General features: G+C 45.2%; 1 protein-coding gene across 2 annotated transcripts; it reads right to left on the bottom strand.

Annotated features, from left to right (window-relative positions):
• LOC141107564 (histone H3-like centromeric protein A) lies at positions 1-26,141 on the bottom strand. Of its 2 annotated transcripts, XM_073598399.1 has the most exons (7): positions 25,915-26,141; positions 19,348-19,439; positions 7,962-8,079; positions 6,793-6,885; positions 4,325-4,485; positions 3,940-4,017; positions 1-439 (listed from the first exon to the last, which is right to left on the bottom strand). In XM_073598399.1, the coding sequence occupies exons 3-7, from the start codon at positions 8,041-8,043 to the stop codon at positions 305-307; spliced, it is 549 nt and encodes a 182-aa protein (XP_073454500.1). In that variant the 5' UTR covers positions 8,044-8,079; positions 19,348-19,439; positions 25,915-26,141; the 3' UTR covers positions 1-304. The 2 variants fall into 2 exon arrangements, with proteins under 2 accessions (XP_073454500.1, XP_073454501.1); XM_073598400.1 differs by lacking the exon at positions 6,793-6,885 and having other exon boundaries at positions 25,915-26,099.
• Positions 26,142-26,877: the final 736 nt, after the last annotated feature.

The following is a 26,877-nucleotide window of genomic DNA, read 5'->3' as shown; positions in this document are numbered from 1 at the left end:
TTTTATGTAGAAACATAGAAAATTTTAATATAATATTAATAACAGCCAGAGACAGAAATTAAAAAGGCCTCCTGAGTGCAGTGGAATGATCCACATCTTGTTGTGACTATACTGTATATATACACTTAGATACAGAAGTGTAACACTTGGTGTGCAGCTCATAGGGCTCCAATGGGTAAAATGAAGGAATTTCATGTTGTATTGCTTCAGAGATCAGGACCCTGGCTTGGTAAAGTTCATGGTAATTGAGACAGGGCAAAACATTTAAAATGGGTGGCTTTGAAGGCCTTTAAGAAAAATGCAGTTATCCCAGTCCTTCCTGTGTTCCTCGAATCCGCCGAGCGAGCTGCATGTCCTGGACAAAGAGGGTGACCCTTTTGGCGTGCAGACAACAGAGGTAAGAATCTTCAAAGAGTCGCACAAGGAAAGCTTCAGCTGCCTGCTCAAAACAAAAATAAAAACACACAAGCTGGTCAGATCTTCATCACAAGATTTTAGCGCCATTCTCTGCATCATTGCACTGTGGCGATGCCCCCCCCAAGGGTGGGGGGGGGGGTGTTGGGTGCCGTGACACCTGAAGTCACAGGATGTGCTCAATCTTCCAGGTTGAAGGACACTGGATGCCATTCAACCTAGAAGACTGAGGGCATCTAGTGGCAGAAATAAATTATTGCAGGGGACAGCAGAGGCGAAGAGGTCGTATTGCATCCAGACCTTTTTTTCTTTGGTTTTAAAAGCCATCTTTTAGAAAGAAAAAAAAAAATAGTAATATATGCACATATTTTCAGAAAAAAAAAAAAAGTACATTTATTTTATTGCGTAGCAGTGCACCTGCAATCAGTGGGTTGCAAGTTAAATACCAGGCTTCTGCAGACTTTTTCTCCTTGTCCATACCAAGGTACAGACTTTCAGTTGGAGAGCTTGTATCATGCCATGGTGGCAGACAGGACTTTTAGTTCATTCATTTTGTGAATGAAAAATGTGGTTGTGTGGGTGCAGCCGAACATAATTCAAAAAGAGACAGCAGCTGTGTGGGAGAAAAACCACCACACGCACGCTGTCACTGGAGATGGACAGGGTCCCATTTGCACTATAAATATGGATGTAACTTGGTGCAAAAGGTTGAGTGAGACTTTAAAGTGTCACTAAACCCACATCATGAAAAACTATCAATAAATGGTGTATTACATGCTGTTCATACTCAATCTGAGATTTGTTTTATGCATTCTGCAAAAACCTGGTTGATCCTGCTGCTCTCTCTCTATTTCCACCTTCTGTTCATTTGCCCAATTCAGCTCGGGATTTTGCAGCTGTAGTGGCAACTCTGCACATGCTCAGTTTTCATTGAGTTTCTATGCTGAGCATCCCCCCCCCCCCCCCCATCACATGTGAGCAGCCCATGTGACTATAGAGTCACACATGTGGGAGTATACACAGTGGTAAATGACAGTCCACTCCCTCCTTCCAAAAATATATACCATAGTTTGTAGACGCTATAACTTTTGCACAAATTAATATAAGCTTATTGGGATTTTTTTTTACCTACAATATAAAGCAGAATACATATTGGCCTAAATTGATGAATACATTTGATTTATTACATTTCTTTTTTTAATTGGGTAGGTTTTATAGCAGAAAGTAAAAAATATAAAAAAAAAAACAAAAAACAAACAAAAAACGTTGTCTGTCTGTTTATAGCGCAAAAAAAAAAAAAACAAAACAAAAAAAAAAAAAACAGAGGTGATCAAATACCACAAAAATCAAGCACTATTTGTGGGGGGGACATACATTTTATTTGGGTACAGCGTCGCACGACCGCGCAATTAACGGTTAATAGAACGCAGTGCTAGGGCTGGGGAAAAAAAAAATCGATTTGAATCTTGAATCGAGTTGAGAGGTCAAATTGATTCAAATTTTCAGTAAATTGATTTTTTTTTTTTCACCAAGACACTGCGCCGCTCCTGAGGAGCTGCGGGCAGGAGTTTTTAGGTGAGGCCGCGGCTTCGGCCTAGTCCGTGAGGCCAGACGCCGCGGCCTCGTCTAAAAACTTCTGCCCGCAGCTCCTCAGGACCGGCACGGTGTCTATAAAAAAAAAAAAAAAAAAAAAGCAAAGAAAAAAATCGCCCAGCTCTACGGAGTGCCATAGCGCAATAAATGGCCTGGTCATGAAGGGGGGGGGGGGGGGTAAACATTCTGGAGCTGAAGTGGTTAACAAACCAGCGAATTTCAGAATGACATTTCCTGGAGCAACATTGATAAACAGTGCTGCAGAAATCAACCATGCCAGTGCACCCTTTCAATTCCTGTGGTCGAGCTGTCATCAGATCACAGGCAAAATCCGGATCAAGAGAGGGCTCTGTGTCTTGTGATTGCCTGGCTAATCATAAAAATGTACTCACAGTCCTCCCTGTCTGCTTCTACCGCCAATTGCTTTTTCTTTGCAACACTGCTCCCACTGACACCAATCACAAAGCAGGCATACTGGACTACAAACGGGGGAAACTGACTATTAATGTTAAACAAAAAACAGTCCCACCAATAGTTATGAGGCACTCAACACTGATCACAAAACATTTAAAGCAGACAAACATCACTGAGTCCCAACATTTAAAAGATGCACTCCACCAATCCCCACCAATGAAGGACTAGCGGCTGACCACTGCAAGGTGTTCTGTGCACTACATAGTCCTGACCCCTGAATTTTGACTGCTGCACTAAATATTTCCTAAACAATTTTGGGGGAACTCCTACGGTCCTGGCACTTTCGGGTCTCCAAGCAATCGGAATATGTGTTTATTGGAAAAAATACCAAAAATTTTAAAACCTTATATAGGGGGGAGGAGGATTAAAGTGATTATAAAGTCTCTGGGTTTTCTTTGTTAAAAATAGCAAACATGTTATACTTCCCTGCTCTGCTGCAGTGGTTTTGCAGAGCAGCCCCGATCCTCCTCTTCTCGGGTCCCTCTTTGGTGCTCCTGGCCCCTCCCTCCTGTTGAGTGCCCCCACAGCAAGCAGCTTGCTATGGGGGCACCCGAGCCACAGCACCGTGTTCATTCAGACACGGAGCCGCGACCCAGCCCTCGCCCCCTTTCTCTCCTCATTGGCTGACTGACTTTGCCAATGGCGCCTCGCCGCTGTCTCAATCAATGAGGAGGGGATTCCCAGGCAGCTGAGACACTCCTGCAATATCGCTGGATAGAGATGGGCTCAGGTAAGTATAAGGGGGAGCTGCTGTACACAGAAAGGCTTTTATCTTAATGCAGTAAGATAAAATATCTGTCTTTACAATCACTTTAATTTAGGTACAGTGTTGCATGATAGAGTAATTGTCAAACTATCCAAGCATTAATACCCCAAAAAATGGCTTTGTAAAAAAAAAAATGCAAAGAATTCTCTCTGCTCTTCTGAAGCCACAGCCCTCAAAAGAAAGGAAGAGAAAAAACGGACAGTCTGCCAAGAAACATTCTTTATCAGTTGAACCTAAGTATAAACATTGCAACAATTTGTCAATGGAATAGACTTCGGTGTGTAAGTGAAAAAAGTTTAACCACTTAAACACTAAACCTTTTTCTGACATTTGTTGGTTTCAAGTTAAAATCATTTTTTTTTTGCTAGAAAATTACTTAGAACCCCCAAACATATATATTTTTTAGTAGACACCCTAGAGAATAAAATGGTGGTTGCGGTCTTTCAAATGCAATTTTTTGGGAAAAAATTACTTTAATGAATTAAAAAAAAAAAAAAAAAGAAAAAAAAAATCTAACCAGTAAAGTTAGCCCATTTTTTTTTTTTTTGTATATAGTGAAAGATTTTACGTCGCGAGAATCGTGATCTTTTTATTCTAAGCAAAAAAATTGTGATTCTCATTTTGGCCAGAATCGTGTAGCTCTATTGGCTGGTAATTGAATTATAAAGTTCTACATTGCATACAATACTGACCTCTTGTAATGCCATGATTGCTAAACTTTGCCACATGAATGGCACGCCACGAGTATACTCCATGCACACTTCTCTCACCTGCACAAGCATAAACAGGAAAAATAAAAAAAAAAATGTTACTTTTGCCCCAGATACATAACAGCAAAGTAAGAACAAAACTTTCCCTCTGCCCACTCCACTCATTTCCTGGCTGATCTCTAGATACCATTCCAGGAGGAAGCCTCTGCTCCTCATAAAACTTGCTCCTCTCCTCTCTCTCTTAAAACTAACAGGTGGACCCAATCGATCCACTCGTGTAAAGGGTCCTAAGAATGTTTTGTATGTGTATTACCCACCTCATTTCTAGCTCTCTGTCCACAGCGAATAAACCAACAACAGCACTCACCAGTCTGGCGAAGGGGGCTTTTCTTATTAACAGGTCCGTTGACTTTTGATATTTTCTTATCTCCATGAGCGCTCGTGTCCCAGGCCGATAACGACGTGTACGTGCCTGTCTGTGGAATGTACTTTCTGTTTGGGAGGTACCTGCTCTGCTTGGCCCCGGTCCTGCATTGTAAAAAATGACCAAATTACTAAGATTTTTTTTTATTTTTATGTCATAATGTAGAGTATAAGATTTCCTATCATTTGAGCCCAGTCTTGCCACAAAGCGTTAATCCAGCTCTGAGCAATCCTCTTTTATTGTTCAGTGAGATAAAACTTGACAAACAGAAAAATACTTTGTCAAATCCTCCCCCTTGCTGTGAGTGACAGGTGATTTACATATCTCGTGCACTAGCCTAAGACATGCATTATTTTTTTAATTCCCACCCCCACTCCTTTCTTCAGCAGCTCTGCAAGGATTGGCTGTTCCACACCTCAGCATGATTTGGCATGCTGAAGTCATGTGGTTACTTTCCTGTCTTTTCACTGGATGTTAGAGATCATAGCAGAAGTTCAGTGTTAGAAATACACAGGAGAAAATGCATATTGACAAGGGGAGTGCAGAGGTGGGCGGGGAGTGCAGAGGTGGGCGGGGAGTGCAGAGGTGGGCGGGGAGTGCAGAGGTGGGCGGGGAGTGCAGAGGTGGGCGGGGAGTGCAGAGGTGGGCGGGGAGTGCAGAGGTGGGCGGGGAGTGCAGAGGTGGGCGGGGAGTGCAGAGGTGGGCGGGGAGTGCAGAGGTGGGCGGGGAGTGCAGAGGTGGGCGGGGAGTGCAGAGGTGGGCGGGGAGTGCAGAGGTGGGCGGGGAGTCTACTGACATCACGACTCCACCCACCGAGCTCCAGACAACAGACCCACCCACAGAATATGCAGTTTTTCGGGTCTCATAACAGACAGAGGGGAGACATTTAACAGGTAAAGATACACGCAGGAGGCATGTATATCCTTATAGATAACCCCTATGGCAGTAGTTTAGAAAGGATGACATTGGGTTTACATCCACTTTAATGCCATCCCAGTCTTAGTCCGTAGGGTTCAATATTGAGTTGGCCCACCCTTTGCAGTTATAACAGCTTCAACTCTTCTGGGAAGGCTGTCCACAAGGTTTAGGAGTGTGTCTATAGGAAGGTGAGGTCAGGCACAGATGTTGGACGAGAAGGTCTGGCTCAGTGTCTCCGCTCTAATTCATCCCAAAGGTGTTCTATCGGGTTGAGGCCAGGACTCTGTGCAGGCCAGTCAAGTTCCCCCACCCCAAACTCACTTATCCATGTCTTTATGGGCCTTACTTTGTGCACTGGTCCAAATCATTTGGTGGAGGGGGGATTATGATGTGGGGTCATTTTTCAGGATTTGGGCTTGGCCTCTTACTTCCAGTGAAGGGAACTCTTAAGGCGTCAGCATACCAAGACATTTTGGACAATTTCATGCTCCCAACTTTGTGGGAACAGTTTGGGGATGGCCCCTTCCTGTTCCAACATGACTGCGCACCAGTGCACAAAGCAAGATCCATAAAGACATGGATGAGTGAGTTTGGGGTGGAGGAACTTGACTGGCCTGCACAGCGTCCTGACCTCAACGCGATAGTACACCTTTGGGATGAATTAGAGCACAGACGGCGAGCCGGGCCTTCAACATCAGTGCCTGACCTCACAAATACGCTTCTGGAAGAATGGCCAAACATTCCCATAGACACAAATTGTGGACAGCCTTCCCAGAAGATTTGAAGCTGTTATAACTGCAAAGGATGGACCAACTCAATATTGAACCCTACGGACTAAGACTGGGATGCCAATAAAGGCAGGTGTCCCAATACTTTTGACAATATAGTGTATGTTGAAACAAAATAAAAACAAAACAAAAAAAAAACCCTTAAGAGAATTAGGCACACACCATTGACCCCCCAACATTTAAAAAGGTGCACTCATCATTGACCTCCACAAAGAAGCACTAACTGCTGACCAATGAGATCTGCAAGCTGTCCTGTGCACTACATAGACCTGACCCCTGAACTTTGACTGCTGCACTATATACAGGGCGTCTTAAACAAACTATTTTGGGGGTATTTGTATTGTTCTGGTACTTTAGGGCCTCAAGAAATGTGATGAGCAGTCACAGCATATGATTTTTGTTTCAAAGTTTGGTATTTTTCCTCTTCTATAGAAAAAAAAAAATTGAAGTCATTTGGGTACAGTGTTACATGATGGAGTAATTCAGTCCAACTATCACAGCACTGAATATAAAAAAAAAAAAAAAAAAAAAAAAAAAAAAGAAAAAAAGAAGAAGAAGAAGAAGGGGGTATATACTGGCTGGTACTCACTTGGTATATAAAGTTGTGCATTGCATACAATTACTGACCTCTAGTAATGCTATGATTGCTATACTTTGCCACATAAATGGCATTCTACAAGTATACTCCATACAGACTTCTCTCACCTGCACTTGCTTGTATTCCAGGCTGAGAATATTTCTGCCTGAGAAATGAACTTTCCTCTGTTTGGGAGGCACTTGCTCTGCTTGGCCCCGGCCCTGCATTGTAAAACTATCAAATTACTAAAAAGATTTGTATTTTTTTTTTAAGATACTTAAAATTATATTAAAATGGTAAATATTTTATGTTTAAAAAAAAAATAACAAACGTGCCATACTTACCTGCTCTGTGCAACAATGATCCTCTTTTTAGGTTCCCTGCCGGGGCTCCTGGCTCCTCCTCTTTTCTGAGTGCCTCCACAGCAAGCAGCTTTCTATGGGGGCACTCGTGTGCTCGCTCGTCTAAGACACACAAGACGGGGCACGGCATCGCCCTCCGCTCCCTCCTCAATGGCTCCTGTTTCCATCTCTCAGCCAATGAGGAGGCAGAGACCCGGGAGAGCAGTGGCTCTCATGCACATCACTGGATCGCAATTGAGCTCAGGTAAGTATTAGGTGAAGCAATACACATTTTTTACCTTCATGCATTAGAATGCATGAAGATAAAAAATCTTCAGCTTTTAGAACCACTTTAAAGTGTATGTAAACGCTAGCAATAAAGTTTTCTTATTTGCTTACTTTTGGTCTGTTATGCACACCAGCATTTTATTAGATCCGTTTGACAAAATGCAAAAAACATACCCATTGATCAGGTCAGAAATTCAGAGCTATCCTGTGCACATTTCCTGTGTTATCTTAAGTCTAATTAGCCCTTCTGGTTTTCATCTTGGACTACAGAAGAATTAGTGTCTATTGTGTAGAGATATGGAGAGTGGAAGAGTTTGAGCAGTTTAGCAAAAGACAACAGGATAGGGCTGACACCACTCAGTCCACAAAAAAAGCTGTGTGTTGTCAGCTCACCACAGGACTTAGGAGCTGGGTGCATTTCTGGCAACTCAAAAAATGTATTTCCTTGTAATTGCAGGGTCCTTAAAAGGGTTAAACATAGGAAAACGTGCATGTTTTGCAGAGATGTACTGCATGTGTTTTTTGTGAGAAAAGAAAAGTCCTTCACCTATTGATCACCCACCGATACAGGCCCTTCAGGGCTTCCTGTGAGTCTCCATTGGTACCTGGAGTGCTAACCTGGTGTAAGTACCCACGTAATGTACATACAGTATAAATCCCATCCTTACTTGGGGATGGTGGAGGTGGCGTCACTCTTCTTGGAGGCCTGGACTTTCGCCGGGATGGCGGGCTTCTACCGGCCGGTCTCATTCTGACTCGACACAACTCATTTAAAAAAGCAAGACCCTACAAGGGTAGGAAAGGAAACGTAAAACGTCAAAAACGGGATATAGAGATATATATATTTTACACATAATGGCTGTGTGTTGAGTTATTTTGAGGGGACAGCAAATTTACACTGTTATACAAGCTGTACACTCACTACTTTACATTGTAGCAAAGTGTCATTTCTTCAGTGTTGTCACATGAAAAGATGTAGTAAAATATGTGCAAAAATGTGAGGGGTGTACAAACTTTTGTGAGAGAAAATATAATGACAAAGGGAAACATTCTCCAAAAACCAGAATAAAGAAAAGGCTGTAACCCATCCGAAGTTTTGAGACCATTATGTGTCACTTACCTGACACAGGAGCCTGCGATGTCACCGCTGTCCCCTCTGCTACGGAGCGTCCATCTTCTTTCCGGGTATTGTGGCTCCGGTGCTGTGATTGGCCTGAGCCGCGATGATGTCACTCCCGTGCATGCGCACGTGAGCCGCCTCTAACGGCATATCGCCATTAGCAACGGCATGCTCAGTGCACCTATGCACCGTAGACAGCGGTGCCTGTCTTTTTGCAAATATTTCCTAAACCGTGTAGGTTTAGGAGATATTTCTTGGACCTACAGGTAAGCCTTAATCTAGGCTTACTTGTAGGTCAAAGTGGTCTGTAAGGGTTTACAACCACTTTAAAGGTTCTGCTTATACAAGGCTGAGGACTGCCAGTGTGAGGTGAGGAAAGCCGTATTACGGCACTTCTGCATTTACATGTGACCGGCTGTCATTGGACACAGTCGATCACATGGTTAAAAAGCCACGTGATTGGCTCTTAACAGAGATCTGGGTCGCACCATGTGGGTTAACTGCTCATTTTTATCTAGGGGTGAGGAGAGCAGAGTTATACTCCAGTGTTAATTTGGATGTCAAATTTCAATTTCGTTTTAGTAATACTCTTCTGACTGAAATGCCATTTTAGTTTTAGTCATATTTTAGTATTTTAATTTAATAGATGAAAATATTTTCCTTGACGAAACAACGATATACTCACCTAATTTGTCAATCCTCCAATAGCAAGACCAGTCCCTGCCGCTCCTGCCCCCCCTCACGCTAGCGTTCTTGTGAATGGACTGTTCCTGACATCATCATGCCCATAGACTGGCTCTGGACGAGAGGATGGCAGGAACAGTCCATTGATGGACGTGGAGGAGTATCGTTTTCCAGAGGATTGAAGGATCGGTTAAGTATAGCCTTTGGTGCTCCCCTAGACAAAATGGGCAGTTAAGCCCCACTGTATGGGAAAACATTTTTTTTTTTTTCACCAAGTTTTTCTTTAGGTTGTAGGCCTCATGTACACTGGATGATGGAAGGGGAGAGGAGGGGAAACTGAACAGAGCTCAGCAATCAGCCACCCACTGTTTATTTTTCCCAGTTTTAATTGAGCAAATAACTAATGTTGTAGTAAGTAGGAATTTAAATGCACTGAAATCCAAGTATTTTTTTGTTTTTATTTAAAATTAGGTGTAGCTCCACCCACAGAGCCGTGTCATCCAGATTCGTCAGGGTTTGTAAGCAATCTGCCACACGAAGGTATAAAAACTTCTGCCTTTAGAATCACATTAAATCACTTTCTTCTCATGCCCAGGACTACATGTCCCATGAGGCATTGCTCCTCGCACATTCACAACTTCTCAGGCATTTACTGAGATGTATGGAGGGTGTACTAAGCTGTATGTGTGCTGCACTGTGTATACTGACATGTATGATTGGTGTACTGACATGTATGTGTGCTGCACTGTGTATACTGACATATAAACAAATAATGCATTTGGTGTGCAGGGAAAAAAAAAAAAAAAAAAAAAAATCGATAATGAAAAAGGCTGACAACTATTATAATCCATTATCTCGATCAGTTGTTTCAGCCCTAATTTTAAATTTATTTTTAAAGTGATACTTCAGTCATTTTTTCAACTTTCCATCTATTAAATCTTCTGCTCTTGTCGTTTTAACTTTGGATAGTAAAATTTTTTTTTTTTGGCAAAGATGTTTTTATTACAAATTATTTGAGCCGACTGCAGTTCCTCTTTAAGGATCAAAGTCTACTTTTATATTTTGGATCCCCAAATTAAAATATAACTAAAAAGGAAAAACAATTATTTTTAGTTTTGGATACAGTGGAGGTAGATTAGAACACCTGGTTTCTAGTGCCGTCGTTGCCCCCATTAGGGAGATTCCCTCTCTGTTTACGATTATCATTGACAGTGAAAATAAAAGAAAACCCCAAATTTTGGGTTGTCCTCAGAGCAGTAAGAGGGGAAATCCTCTAAATGGGCGACAACCAGGGATCTCCTCACTTTGGACGGATTTCCTCTCACTTACAATTTGTGTAAATTTTAAAGTAGTTGTAAAGGCGGCACAAAGGTTTTTACCTTCATGCATTCTATGCATGAACCACCTGTGTGCATCATCCCCCCCCCCCCCCCAATACTAACCTGAGCCCCCTCTCAATCCAGTGATGTCCACAAGAGCCTTGCCTCTCCGGGGACTCTCACTCCTGATTGGCTCACTGGCTGTGATTGACAGCTGTCAAAAGCCAATCAGGAGACGGAGGAGGTGAGGCCGAGCCGCGGCCTCGTATGTGTGAATGGAAACGCAGAGCCGCGGGTTGGGAGCGTGCCTACTTGAGTGCCCCTCAGAGCAAGTCGGAGCTCTGGCGTGGGACCTGAGAAGAGGATTGGGGCTGCTCTGTGTAAAACAATTACACAGAGCAGGTAAGTGCAACGTTTTTGTTATTTTTTTTTATTTAAACCGGTTCCTGACAAGCGCACGCCGATGTACATCGGCAGAATGGCACGGCTGGGCAAATGGGCGTACCTGTACGTCCCTTTGAATATGCCGCCGTGCCATCACGCGCGTGGCGGCCAGGAGCTCCGTGAGTTGGGTCGTGGGTCCCACAGACTCTATGTCTGCGGGGATACCTGCAATCGTCTCACGGAGAGGAAAAACGGGGAGATGCTAATATAAACAAGCATCTCCCCGTTCTGCCTAGTGACATGGTCACTGATCTCTGCTCCCTGTGATCGGGAGCTATGATCAGTGATGTGTCACAGCTAGCCCATCCCCTCTACAGTTAGAAAACATCCCTAGGACACACTTAACCCCTACAGCGCCACCTAGTGTTAACCTCTTCACTGCCAGTCACATTTACACAGCAATCAATGCAATTTTAATCGCACTGATCACTGTATAAATGTGAATGGTCCCAAAATTGCGCCAAACTTGTCCGACGTGTCCGCCATGATGTCGCAGTCATGATAAAAATCGCTGATCGCTGCCATTACTAGTAAAAAAAAAAAAAAAAAAAGAAAAAAAAATTAATAAAAATGCTATAAAACTATCCCCTATTTTGTAGATGCTATAACTTTTGTGCAAACCAATCAAACGCTTATTGCGATTTTTTTCTAAACCGAGAAAAAAAAATGTTTTTTTTTTTAATATATTTTTGGGGGATATTTATTATAGCAAAAAATAATGCGTTTTTTTCAAAATTGTTGCTATTTTTTTGTTTATGGAGTAAAAAATAAAAACCGCAGAGGTGATCAAATACCACCAAAAGAAAGCTCTATTTGTGGGGGGAAAAAAAAATCAAAAACGTCAATTTTGTTTGGGAGCCACGTCGCACGACCGCGCAATTGTCAGTTAAATCGACACAGTGCCGAATCGCAAAAAGTGCTCTGGTCTTTGGCCAGCAAAATGGTCCAGGGCTTAAGTGGTTAAACAAGGCTATAATATCACTTTAAGACTTTCAGAACAGCCTAATTATGCAAAAGTTATTATGATCATAGGTGATAGAGCAGTTCTGCTAGCTGTAGGTTATGCTACCGTTTTATTTTTTAATACATCTAGCATAACCGCTCCACTACCCATACTTATATCATCTTTTGCACAACTCCTTTGAGGACCAGATACCAGACTGGTAGTGGAGGTGTCAGCGCTGTAGGCAGCCTGGTAGAGCTAAGAAGTGGGGTGGTAATGCTCAGTCCAATGTTCAGGCCTCCATTTATAGAAGCAGACAGGTTGCAGAGAAGTATACAGTAGCTATAAAGAAAATCCAGAAGGAAGAGAATCTGCAACTCTGACAAATCAGCACCACGCTGCATAAATTAGCACACATTGAACTGGTTAGAGCAGCAAGCCACTTATGATAACCAGAGCTCCATCAATCACATTTTAATAACTGTCTGATGAAAGAGCTTGGAGACTCCGCATCTACACTCCAATAAATGTATCACCCCGACGGAAATCTCCTTCCATCCCGTCACCCTACAAATCTGAACATAAAGTGAACACCAGCAGAAAAAAAAAAAAAAGAGGAGCTGCACTTGTCAGAATTGTAATGCCACCAAGTACAGCACAGTTATCACAGATCACTTCCACACAAAATACATCAGGAATGTATCCACATTAAAATACATCTTTGAAGGTGAAATTTAAAGTTGTAGTAAACCTTACATTTTTTAAAATGAAGATTAATAAACATGCCTAGACTTACCTGCTCTGCGCAATTATTTTGCACAGAGCAGTCCCGATCCTCCTCTTCGGGTGCCCCCCCCCCGCTGGTGCTCCAGGCCCCTTCTCTTTATCGAGTGCTCCCACGGGAAGCCGCTTTCCATAGAAGCGCCCATGTATGAGTCCATTGGAGCCAATGGCTGCTATCAAACTGTACAATGAGGAGAGACACAGCGACTGGAGCCTCTGCGCTCAGGCACAACTTGGGTCGGATTCAGGCAAAAAAGAAAAAAGGGAGGGGTGGGGGTGAGAGCTGCAGCACAGATGGTTTTTCACCTTAATGCATAGAATGAGGTGAAAAACCTTTACTTCCCCCCCATTAACATGATGACATTTTTAACTAAAACCTCTTTTTACATACCTTATTTTATTTATATTTGTTTATTACATACCTTTTTTTAAATTTTTTTTTCATTACATACCTTATTTCTTGTTTTTTATATTTTTTTTAAAGTGTAAAACTGCGCTATTCCAAATAACAAAACATATCAGACAAATGCACAGTATAACCATGGAGCAGCAACTCTTCTACGAGACACACACAGCACAAGCAATATAGTCCAAATAGAATTGCGCTTTAAATATTGAAAGAAAGAAAAAAAAAAAAGCAATATAGTCCAAAAGGGTGATAAACTGAAGTCCAATCAGTCACAAAATGCACTATCCATCCCCCGGATGGTGTGTGGTCACAAGTAGAAAAGCCTCCACCTGATAGATTGGCCACTTACCAGCTCCTGTTGTCCTAAAGCAGAACTCTGGCCAAATTTTTTTTCTTGTACCATGCGTTGGGGCTGTGCCCGCACTGTATAGGTTAAAGTATAACTAAAAGGCAAAACTTTTTTTTTTTTTTTTGGATAGAGTGGAGAGGGATTAGAACATCTGTCAGGTTTTTATTGCTGTCTGTAGCCCCCTGTAGGCAGATTCATCCTCTCCATTTGTCCTGTTTACCATCATCATTGAAAGTTTCGAAAATTTTGGGTTGTCCCCAGAAAAGTAATAGAGGGGAAATCTTCCAATGAGAACACTAGTTCTGGTGACCTGGGGGGCCACAAAGGATTCCCTAAATTTGCAGGGATTTCCTCCCACTTCCTGTTTGGCTATGGAACAGGAAGTGAAGGGAAATCTCCCCAATGGCACACAGATAGCGAAACAGGGGTAATAACCTTCCCTTGCTCTATCCAAAATGAGAGAGAAAAAAAAAAAAGGTTTTGCCTATAGAGAGACTGGGAGACAGCGGATGACGGAGGCATGTAAACTGACTGTGGTAATCAGGGCTCAGCAGTACACACAGGAACAGGCAGGATCAGCCAGGTTTTTTACAGCTTGGACAGTGCAAGCACTGTGCTGTTTAACCTGTTATGAGGGAACATCTCATCTCTTTTTTTTTTTTACAACCACTTTAACCAACCACATTAGAAAAAAATTATTTAGCCCAGAGTTGGGCTTTAGGCAGCCCATAGATTATGTAATTGAGATTTAAAAATCATTTGGATTCCCCCATCAACACAAATCGGTGTTGATAAGGGAATCGTTCCCACAGCGCTATAATGTTCTGCTGATGGGGAGGCTCCCAGCCAGCAGAACACACAGATTACTGCTAGTGGCTATAGCCACCGGCAGTAAGCACATGTAAAAAAAAAAAAAATCCAACAGGCTGGTTGTACCCAAGTCAAATGATGAATCGACTTGGGTACAACCAGCCTGCCCATACATGGATCAAATCTCACCCAGCCCCTGCTGAACCGTGGTGGCAGACGGGACTTGTAGTTTATTTATTCACAGATTTCTGTGAATGATGCGGCTGTGTGGGGGGAGCCACACAAAATGTAAATAGTGACTGGACAGCTGAGCAGAAGGACCCCTAGACCCTGTACATACGGGTGTACTTCAGCATACACCTGTGCCTGTGTGGGGGCTGTATTTGCCTGCACAGGTGTCCCATGCATCCATGTGCAGGAAGTCCCATTCATGTCAATTGGGATGCAATGGCTGCATAGACACAGACGATGTACCCAATTTGACATCCGTGTGGGTGCATGTCCTTAACACGCATCTGCACAGGCAAACACCCCCCATGCAGGCAGAGACAGCCCTTGCCCATGTGTACCCTAAAGTATACCGATGTGAACGAGGCCTAACATAGTATAAAAAGGTAGACATAAATTTTAAATTGAGAAAAGGTTGCCAGCAGCAAGTTCTAGATTTTCCAGTGATGACAGCGGTAGGCTGCCTTGATCTGCTCAACAGATTTTAAAGGGGTTGTAAAGGTAAACATTTTTTCACCTTAATGCATTCTATGCATTAAGGTGAAAAAACTTTTGACAGTACCGCTGCCCCCAGGCCCCCCGTTTTACTTACCTGACGCCTCGAATCTTCGCTCCTCGTCCTCGTCAGCTTCATTGCAGCTCAGCCTGGTCGCTGATTGGCTGCAGTGGATGGATTGAAAGCAGCGCAGCCATTGTCTCGCGCTGCTGTCAATCACATCCGATGACGCGGCGCGCCGGGGGGCGGGGCCGAGTGATACAGCGAGCGGCTATAGCCGCCGGCTGTATCACGGGAGCGCGCCCGCAAGCACTCACCACCGTGCGAGGGAGCTCGCATGAAGGTGGTAAATGCTTGCGGGGAGGAGCTGAAACAGCCGCCGAGGGACCCCAGAAGACCAGGTTCGGGGCCACTCTGCGCAGAACGAGCTGCACAGTGAAGGTCAGTATAACATGTTTGTTATTTAAAAAAAAAAAATAACTTTACAACCCCTTTAATGCTTGTAAGCTAAACAAAGCAGATGCTTGCCACAATGTTACCTATAGTAAAAGCAACCGGTGCTGACAAACAATATACCAAATTTGTGGTTAAAAACAAAACAAAAAACACCAAAATACTTAGAATATCCAACATACAAACATTCGGGGCAGTGACCCGGTTTTTGCTCTCTTTTAAAATCTGAATACAACAGTGACACCTGCTGGCGGAATGGCTTCACAACATTTTAATACAGTCATATTGTACACACTGTAGTAGTACCTCTCAACATAGTTATGCTATGGGGGCACTCATGCGTGCTCGCTCCTGAGCCGGTTGTGTGTCCATAGTCACACAGCACAGAGCGCAGCTTGCACCCCCCCCCCCCCCGGCTGCGATTGACAGTAGAGGGACAATGCCTCCCCACTGCTGTGTCTAAGCAAACGAGGAGGGAGAGAACAGACAGAGCCGCTGCTCTCATGCACATCACTGGATCAAGACTGGCTCAGGTGAGTAAAGGGGGACAGCTGCATACAGAAGGTTTTTTTTTTTTTTAAAAACTTTAAAAGTGGTTGTAAACCCCATTACACCACTTGTACCTACAGGTAAGCCTATAATAAGGCTTACCTGTAGGTACTGTGAATATCTCCTAAACCTGGACGGTTTAGGAGACATTTAGCATATACGCTTGCGCCGTCATCAGCTCAAGCGCACTGAAGAAAGGGCACGGTCGTGCAGTTTCTAAATGGTCTGTGCCGTGACGGCAGCTCCGGCGTGCATGCGCTGGAGTGACGTCATCACGGCTCCGGCCAATCGCAGCGCCGGAGCCCGCGAACCCATAAATAACTGCAGGAGACAGGTCGCCGGTCACAGCGGTGTGCGGGGACCGCTGCAACACCTTCAATCTAAGGCAAGTGCTTCATAAATGAGCTAGTATTTTTTTTTTATTGGGTTTACAACCACTTTAAATGTATAAAATGCATTCTGGTAAAAAAACATTCTCCTTCTAGAACCACTTTAATATCTCAAACATTTGTTTCAAGAATTAATTTTTATTACACATTTTAATTTTTTTTTGTCCTACATGTGTGGTCTGTACCAGATCTGAAGTGACAGGATCCTGGAAACTAACCCCCAAAAGGCAGTTCTGCAGCAACCAATTACTTGTGAGGCATTAATTGTAACCCTTCAGTGGGGATGTACCGACACCGAGTATTTTCACGATAACCAATACTTTGGGATGTGATTTGCGCCCACGAATAGGTGTAAATCGCACTGCAAAGAATCGCATGCAGCTTGAACAGTAATGCTGTGCAATATCTGTCCAAATTGCATGCAGTTTGCTGCACCGCTCCTGTGCGAGCCCAGGCTGCAATCACTATGAAAAGCACTTTTATCAAGATCGCAACAAGGAAAGAATCGCGATAACTATTCTTGACGATTAATCGTGCAGCTCTAAGTTTTAGTAATATTTTAGTCAACTAAAATCTCCAGTACTGGTGTTAAAGAAGAACTCCACCTTTCCGCACACTTTACATAGTTAGTTTGGGCCAGCTTGGCCCAAACAATGTCCCTCCCTAACCTGTGAGGCAGCTGGATGTGCGGTATAAACTGTACATAGCTGCAGGCACACACAGCATACCGCACGGTGTTTTGGGTTTGAACCAAGACTTCCAATCTCATACCCGGGAACACAGGGAGACTACCACTGTGCCGTTCAGAGCAATGTATACTATCAGTGAATTAGGGCTGAAACAACTAATCGATTATGAAATTAATCGATTACTATTTTCATAATCGATCAGCCAGTAACATAATGGGGTTAAAAAAAACTAAAATGAGCCCTTTATAGTACAAAAAGAGCAAATCATCGCTACTGTAAATATTACTTTCACAGTTCTACACTAAAAAAAAATGAACCCCTTACAGTAGTGATTATCTGCTTTTTTTGTACTATAAAGGGCTAATTTTCGTTTTTTTTAACCCCATTATGTTACTAAACGTAAAAGCAAACTGCATAGATGGCCTTATGCTGCACATGGATCAATTTTCAGACGAGAATATTCAGAGGAAAAATCTTTGTACATTCAATGAGTGAAAGAATGTTGTTTGAAATTTTCACTTGTTTTTAACATTCTGTTTTTAAAATGAATGTCATTTCTGAATAAAAACTACATACACTGTCTGAAAATTCCTTTCACCAAGAAGTTTTCTATTTCTAAATTTTCCCGTCACTGTGGTTGAAAACGAACGTCGATTTGACCCCACTAACGATTAGAAAATCGAATGAACGTTCTTAAAATGACATTTTTTTTGAAGTAAGACATTGTTTTTTATTAAAAAAATTTGATCTCTGAGTCTGATTATATTTACCAGATTCACCCTCTAATAGCTAATACAGTACATCTCCTCTAATAGTACATACAGTACATCTCCTCTAATAGTACATCTCCTCTAATAGTACATACAGTACATCTCCTCTAATAGTACATACAGTACATCTCTTCTGTCTGTTATTCTCAGAGTGGATTCGATATTTTGCTCCCTAACCATATAGTTGGTTATTTATATTTACCACTGCATAGAGATATTTGAGAATAAAATTGCTTTCTTTTAAAACTTTACATATTAACTAAATTATACATCACACTTGTTTTTAAGGTTATTAACCAATTAATCGACACAATAAATCGGCCAACTAATCAATTATGAAAATAATCGTTCATTGCAGCTAGGGCTGAAACAACTAATCGATTAATCGACAACTAATCGATTATGAAATTAATCGATTACTATTTTCATAATCGATTAATCGGTCAGTAACATAATGGGGTTAAAAAAGAAACTAAAATTAGCCCTTTATAGTACAAAAAGAGCAAATAATCGCTACTGTAAATATTACATTCTACAGTTAAAAAAAAAAAATAGTGATTATCTTCTTTTTTGTACTATAAAGGGCTAATTTTCGTTTTTTAACCCCATTATGTTACTAAATGTCTTAGACCTGGTTCACATCTTTGTTTTTTGGTGCTTTTTGCAGTAACACACTACAGTTCATTTACATGGTTTCCTATGGGACACGTTCATATCTATGCTTTTTTCAGCAGCTGCGTATTTCGAAAGGGTCAGGGACTTTTTTTTTTTTAATGCAAAACTATGCTTTTTTGGTTCAATATATTTCAATGGAAAAGCATGTAATGCATTTTTTAATCTGCCCAACAACAAATTGGCCAAAAAAAAAAAAAATGTATCTCTCCTCTAATAGTATATACAGTATATCTCTTCTGTCTGTTATTCTCAGTGGATTAGATATTTTGCTCCCTAACCATATAGTTGGTTATTTATATTTACCATTGCATAGAGATATTTAAAAATAAATTTACCTTTTTTTAAAACATTACATATTAACTAAATTATACACCACACTTTCTTTCAAGGTTATTAACAGATTAATCGAAACAATAATCGGCCAACTAATCGATTATGAAAATAATCGTTAGTTGCAGCCCTACAGTGAATACAAAGCTTTTTCTCTGATTGGCCAAGTCAGAGGTTTTGACATCAGCCCGCCTCTCTGGCCAATCAGAGGATGCTTTGTATTCACAGACAGAATAGAATGCCTGTGTGGAAAGATGGAGTTCTTCTTTAATTTCATCAATTTAATTAACACTCTCATCAGTGCAGATCCACCAGCACCCATCAGGGAAGAAAAAAAAATACCTATTTGCGAAAACGGTTTTGTTTTTTAACCAAAACTTTCAGTCTTTTTTCATTTGTTTAGCATAAAATAAAAACCCCAGTGGTGATTAAATACCGCTAAAAAAAAAAGCTCCATTTGTCTTTAAAAAAAAAAAAAAAAGAAGAGAGAAAAATTGAGTTTGGGTACAGCTTTGCATGACTGAGTAATTGCGACAGCTGAAAGCTGAAAATTGGCCTTGGCAGGAAAGGGAGTAAAAGTGCCTGGTACTGAAGTGGTTAATGGTCACACTTACCTATGCCCGATACATTTCTTCAATGCTTGGGTTCAACATTTACAGCAGTCAGATCACCTTACGTTAAGATTCCTTTGCATGTAAAATTACACCTGTGTGATTAAAGAAAATAAAAGTCAGTAAGAGGTATTAGCAGCGAGGCGCAGGAGGGAATGAGGTCAGTAATGGGATCCACAATGTTGTACAATAATAATCAGGTTTGTAACGATAAATGAAAAAGCTGCTGGAACTAGGAGAGAACCTGCACACAGGATAATGGAAGTCACATAGTGTGACCTGCATTCTAGTGCTGGATACCGATCATATATACAGCCCAGGTGCCCAACCTGTGGTCCTCCGACCTCAGCAGTCTGTAGAGGGTACAATGATTAGAGTGGTGGATTGATCTCTACTACTTTCATGTTTCCAGATTCCATTTGTCTTCTACAGCAGTGGTCATCAACCCTGTCCTCAGGACCCACTAACAGGCCAGGTTTGCAAGATAACTGAAATACATCACAGGTGATATCATTTGCTGCTCAGTGATTGCCGTATTCTAGTCTGCATCTCCCCAAGGTAATACATAAAACCTGGCCTGTTAGTGGGTCCTGAGGACAGGGTTGATGACCACTGATCTACAGCATATCCACAGCCAAATGCATCCTGTCCTCACTCTCTGACCCTCATTTCCTCTATTAGGTCTGCAGTTTTCTGCCCCCACAGGACACAATGACAGAATTACAGTCTAGAATCACCCTACCGATACTCACTTCCCCAACTCTGCCACTGGGGGGAGCTACAGAGCCACTTCACTGATCATGTAACAGTGTTCAGGCAAAACGATTGGCTGCTAGACCCGAGCACCATCACATGATCCACCATTCCTGGAAGTACTAGACATGGTCACCGGCTGTGACGGAGATAGAGGGGTAACTAAAAGTGGCTCAAGAGAAGACCGTCACTCTGCATTGTCTACACCGCCCAGCCTCTATACCCCCCCATACAATCCACATCCTATATAACCCCGCCCATCCTCTATACCTCCCCCCAATACACCCCACATCCTCTATACCCCCCCAATACACCCCACATCCTCTATACCTCCCCCCAATACACCCCACATCCTCTATACCCCCCCAATACACCCCACATCCTCTATACCTCCCCCCAATACACCCCACATCCTCTATACCCCCCCCCAATACACCCCACATCCTCTATACCTCCCCCCAATACACCCCACATCCTCTATACCTCCCCCCAATACACCCCACATCCTCTATACCTCCCCCCAATACACCCCACATCCTCTATACCCCCCCAATACACCCCACATCCTCTATACCCCCCCAATACACCCCACATCCTCTATACCTCCCCCCAATACACCCCACATCCTCTATACCTCCCCAATACACCCCACATCCTCTATACCCCCCCCCAATACACCCCACATCCTCTATAACCCCCGCCAATACGCCCCACATCCTCTATAACCCCCGCCAATACGCCCCACATCCTCTATACCCTCCCCATCCTCTATACCCTCCCCATCCTCTATACCCCCTCATTAAACCCACATCCTCTATACCTCCCCCCAATACACCCCACATCCTCTATACCCCCCCCAATACACCCCACATCCTCTATACCCCCCCCCCCATACACCCCACATCCTCTATACCCCCCCCATACACCCCACATCCTCTATACCCCCCCCATACACCCCACATCCTCTATACCCCCCCCCATACACCCCACATCCTCTATACCCCCCCCATACACCCCACATCCTCTATACCCCCCCCATACACCCCACATCCTCTATACCCCCCCCATACACCCCACATCCTCTATACCCCCCCCATCCTCTATACCCCCCCCATACACCCCACATCCTCTATACCCCCCCCCATACACCCCACATCCTCTATACCCCCCCCATACACCCCACATCCTCTATACCTCCCCCCAATACACCCCACATCCTCTATACCTCCCCCCAATACACCCCACATCCTCTATACCTCCCCCCAATACACCCCACATCCCCTATACCTCCCCTCAATACACCCCACATCCTCTATACCTCCCCTCAATACGCCCCACATCCTCTATACCTCCCCTCAATACGCCCCACATCCTCTATACCTCCCCCCAATACGCCCCACATCCTCTATAACCCCCGCCAATACGCCCCACATCCTCTATACCCCCCCAATACACCCCACATCCTCTATACCCCCCCAATACACCCCACATCCTCTATACCCCCCCAATACACCCCACATCCTCTATACCCCCCCAATACACCCCACATCCTCTATACCCCCCCATCCTCTATAACCCCCAATACACCCCACATCCTCTATACCACCCCCCAATACATCCCACATCCTCTATACCCCCCACATCCTCTATAACCCCCCCCCCATACACCTCACATCCTCTATACCCTCCCCATCCTCTATACCCCCTCATTCAACCCACATCCTCTATACCCCCCCCCCCCCAATACACCCCCCATCCTCTATAACCCCCCAATACACCCCACATCCTCTATAACCCCCCCATCATACACCCCACATCCTCTATAACCCCCCCAATACACCCCACATCCTCTATACCTCCCCCCAATACACCCCACATTCTCTATACCTCCCCCCAATACACCCCACATCCTCTATACCTCCCCCCAATACACCCCACATCCTCTATACCTCCCCCCAATACACCCCACATCCTCTATACCTCCCCCCAATACACCCCACATCCTCTAAACCTCCCCCCAATACACCCCACATCCTCTATACCCTCCCCATCCTCTATACCCCCTCATTAAACCCACATCCTCTATACCTCCCCCCAATACACCCCACATCCTCTATACCCCCCCCCAATACACCCCACATCCTCTATACCCCCCCCCAATACACCCCACATCCTCTATACCCCCCCCCAATACACCCCACATCCTCTATACCCCCCCATACACCCCACATCCTCTATACCCCCCCATCCTCTATAACCCCCAATACACCCCACATCCTCTATACCCCCCCAATACACCCCACATCCTCTATACCTCCCCCCAATACACCCCAGATCCTCTATACCCCCCCCATAGACCCCACATCCTCTATACCCCCCCCCCATACACCCCACATCCTCTATACCCCCCCCATACACCCCACATCCTCTATACCCCCCCCATACACCCCACATCCTCTATACCCCCCCCATACACCCCACATCCTCTATACCCCCCCAATACACCCCACATCCTCTATACCTCCCCCCAATACACCCCACATCCTCTATACCTCCCCTCAATACACCCCACATCCTCTATACCTCCCCTCAATACGCCCCACATCCTCTATACCTCCCCCCAATACGCCCCACATCCTCTATAACCCCCGCCAATACGCCCCACATCCTCTATACCCCCCCAATACACCCCACATCCTCTATACCCTCCCCATCCTCTATACCCCCTCATTAAACCCACATCCTCTATACCTCCCCCCAATACACCCCACATCCTCTATACCCCCCCAATACACCCCACATCCTCTATACCCCCCCCCAATACACCCCACATCCTCTATACCCCCCCATACACCCCACATCCTCTATACCCCCCCATACACCCCACATCCTCTATACCCCCCCATCCTCTATAACCCCCAATACACCCCACATCCTCTATACCCCCCCAATACACCCCACATCCTCTATACCTCCCCCCAATACACCCCACATCCTCTATACCCCCCCTATACACCCCACATCCTCTATACCCCCCCCATACACCCCAAATCCTCTATACCCCCCCCCATACACCCCACATCCTCTATACCCCCCCCATAGACCCCAGATCCTCTATACCCCCCCATACACCCCACATCCTCTATACCCCCCCCATAGACCCCACATCCTCTATACCCCCCCCATACACCCCACATCCTCTATACCCCCCCATACACCCCACATCCTCTATACCCCCCCATACACCCCACATCCTCTATACCCCCCCATACACCCCACATCCTCTATACCCCCCCATACACCCCACATCCTCTATACCCCCCCATACACCCCACATCCTCTATACCCCCCCATACACCCCACATCCTCTATACCCCCCCATACACCCCACATCCTCTATACCCCCCCATACACCCCACATCCTCTATACCCCCCAATACACCCCACATCCTCTATACCCCCCAATACACCCCACATCCTCTATACCTCCCCCCAATACACCCCACATCCTCTATACCTCCCCTCAATACACCCCACATCCTCTATACCTCCCCTCAATACGCCCCACATCCTCTATACCTCCCCCCAATACGCCCCACATCCTCTATAACCCCCGCCAATACGCCCCACATCCTCTATACCCCCCCAATACACCCCACATCCTCTATACCCCCCCAATACACCCCACATCCTCTATACCCCCCCATCCTCTATAACCCCCAATACACCCCACATCCTCTATACCCCCCATCCTCTATAACCCCCAATACACCCCACATCCTCTATACCCCCCCATCCTCTATAACCCCCCCCCATACACCTCACATCCTCTATACCCTCCCCATCCTCTATACCCCCTCATTCAACCCACATCCTCTATACCCCCCCCCCCCAATACACCCCCCATCCTCTATAACTCCCCAATACACCCCACATCCTCTATACCCCCCCAAATCCTCTATACCTCCCCCCAATACACCCCACATCCTCTATACCTCCCCCCAATACACCCCACATCCTCTATACCTCCCCCCAATACACCCCACATCCTCTATACCTCCCCCCAATACACCCCACATCCTCTATACCTCCCCCCAATACACCCCACATCCTCTATACCTCCCCCCAATACACCCCACATCCTCTATACCTCCCCCCAATACACCCCACATCCTCTATACCTCCCCCCAATACACCCCACATCCTCTATACCTCCCCCCAATACACCCCACATCCTCTAAACCTCCCCCCAATACACCCCACATCCTCTAAACCTCCCCCCAATACACCCCACATCCTCTAAACCTCCCCCCAATACACCCCACATCCTCTAAACCTCCCCCCAATACACCCCACATCCTCTAAACCTCCCCCCAATACACCCCACATTCTCTATACCTCCCCCCCATACAACCCACATCCTCTATAACCCCCGCCAATACGCCCCACATCCTCTATACCCTCCCCATCCTCTATACCCCCTCATTAAACCCACATCCTCTATACCTCCCCCCAATACACCCCACATCCTCCATACCTCCCCCCAATACACCCCACATCCTCTATACCTCCCCCCAATACACCCCACATTCTCTATACCTCCCCCCCAATACACCCCACATCCTCTATACCTCCCCCCCATACACCCCACATCCTCTATACCTCCCCCCCATACAACCCACATCCTCTATAACCCCCGCCAATACGCCCCACATCCTCTATACCCTCCCCATCCTCTATACCCCCTCATTAAACCCACATCCTCTATACCTCCCCCCAATACACCCCACATCCTCTATACCCCCCCCCAATACACCCCACATCCTCTATACCCCCCCATACACCCCACATCCTCTATACCCCCCCATACACCCCACATCCTCTATACCCCCCCATACACCCCACATCCTCTATACCCCCCCATCCTCTATAACCCCCAATACACCCCACATCCTCTATACCCCCCCAATACACCCCACATCCTCTATACCCCCCCATCCTCTATAACACCCCCCCATACACCTCACATCCTCTATACCCCCTCATTCAACCCACATCCTCTATACCCCCCCCCCCCAATACACCCCACATCCTCTATAACCCCCCCCCCATACACCTCACATCCTCTATACCCCCTCATTCAACCCACATCCTCTATACCCCCCCATACACCCCACATCCTCTATACCCCCCCATACACCCCACATCCTCTATACCCCCCCATCCTCTATAACCCCCAATACACCCCACATCCTCTATACCCCCCCAATACACCCCACATCCTCTATACCCCCCCCCATACACCCCACATCCTCTATAACACCCCCCCATACACCTCACATCCTCTATACCCCCTCATTCAACCCACATCCTCTATACCCCCCCATGCACCCCACATCCTCTATACCCCCCCATACACCCCACATCCTCTATACCCCCCCCCATACACCCCACATCCTCTATAACACCCCCCCATACACCTCACATCCTCTATACCCCCTCATTCAACCCACATCCTCTATACCCCCCCCCCAATACACCCCACATCCTCTATAACCCCCCCCCCCCCCCCCCATACACCTCACATCCTCTATACCCTCCCCATCCTCTATACCCCCTCATTCAACCCACATCCTCTATACCTCCCCCCAATACACCCCCCATCCTCTATACCCCCCCCCCCCAATACACCCCACATCCTCTATAACCCCCCCCCAAAACACCCCACATCCTCTATAACCCCCCCCCCCCAATACACCCCACATCCTCTATAACCCCCTTCTCCTCCATAACACATAAGAGTATTCTCTCACACACCGTGCAGGGCCGGGCTCTGTGCTCGTACACCCGCCCGGTGCTCCTCCTCCTCCAGCCCGGTACACGCCGCTCCTCCTGTAAGCTTCTGTCTTTCGGTTCGTTTCTCCCGCACAGCCAGATAGCCCCGCCCCCCTCCGACATATTTGAGTGTAAACATCCGCCTCGTGCGAGACCTTGTCCAATCTCCATGAGGGGGCGCGGCTGAAGGCTCGTTGTTTTTTTTTATCCTCCAAATAACTTAATTGAGATAGTTGAGACAGGACAGTGTGACAGAACTCGGATGTCTGTGATGTGACAGCGGATGTCAGGTGTGCGATCGTATTACCAATACAAGGGGCCCCTAATATTGGTAGTCTGCATTGGGGCCCCTTGTATTGGTGGGCAGTATGGGGCCCCATAGAAACCAATATAAAGGGCGGGGGCGGGGCCCCATACTGACCACCAATATAAGGGGCTCCATACTGACCACCAATATAAGGGGCCCCATACTGACCACCAATGTAAGGGGCCCCATACTCTGAAAAACAGGAATAACTGCTCATTCAAACCCTGTCAGAAGATCTGGTAACCATTGCAACAAAAGCCTGGTCACCCTTTTTAAAAATGGCTCTGAGCCATTTATGCCAATCCATTACAAGTGTACAGTTTAGTGCTGGATGGGGAGGAGTACAAAATGTGGGAGGAGCTTTGCTTTAAGCCATAGGACTGTAAGAATGTAAGCATTTTTTTTAAAGGAGCCACGTCCTTATTTATTAGATTGCTATACTAAGCCTACTGGCTGAATTTCAAAACCAGGAGGAGGCTCCTTTAAGAAAAATTGTCAGTTAGACCACCAACACTGCTGCACTGTGATGTCATCGGCTGCTGCTATATTACAGAACACTCAGCACAGTCCTGCCAGTTGCTTTGTTGACTCTGAACGGTTAACACGAGCTTCTTTGTCTGGCGAGTTTTTTCTTGTAA

Source organism: Aquarana catesbeiana, linkage group LG09, assembly GCF_042186555.1.
Source record: "Aquarana catesbeiana isolate 2022-GZ linkage group LG09, ASM4218655v1, whole genome shotgun sequence".
Taxonomy (NCBI): domain Eukaryota; kingdom Metazoa; phylum Chordata; class Amphibia; order Anura; family Ranidae; genus Aquarana; species Aquarana catesbeiana.
The sequence above is the reverse complement of the archived record's forward strand: the minus strand, read 5'-3'. Positions and strand labels throughout refer to the sequence as shown.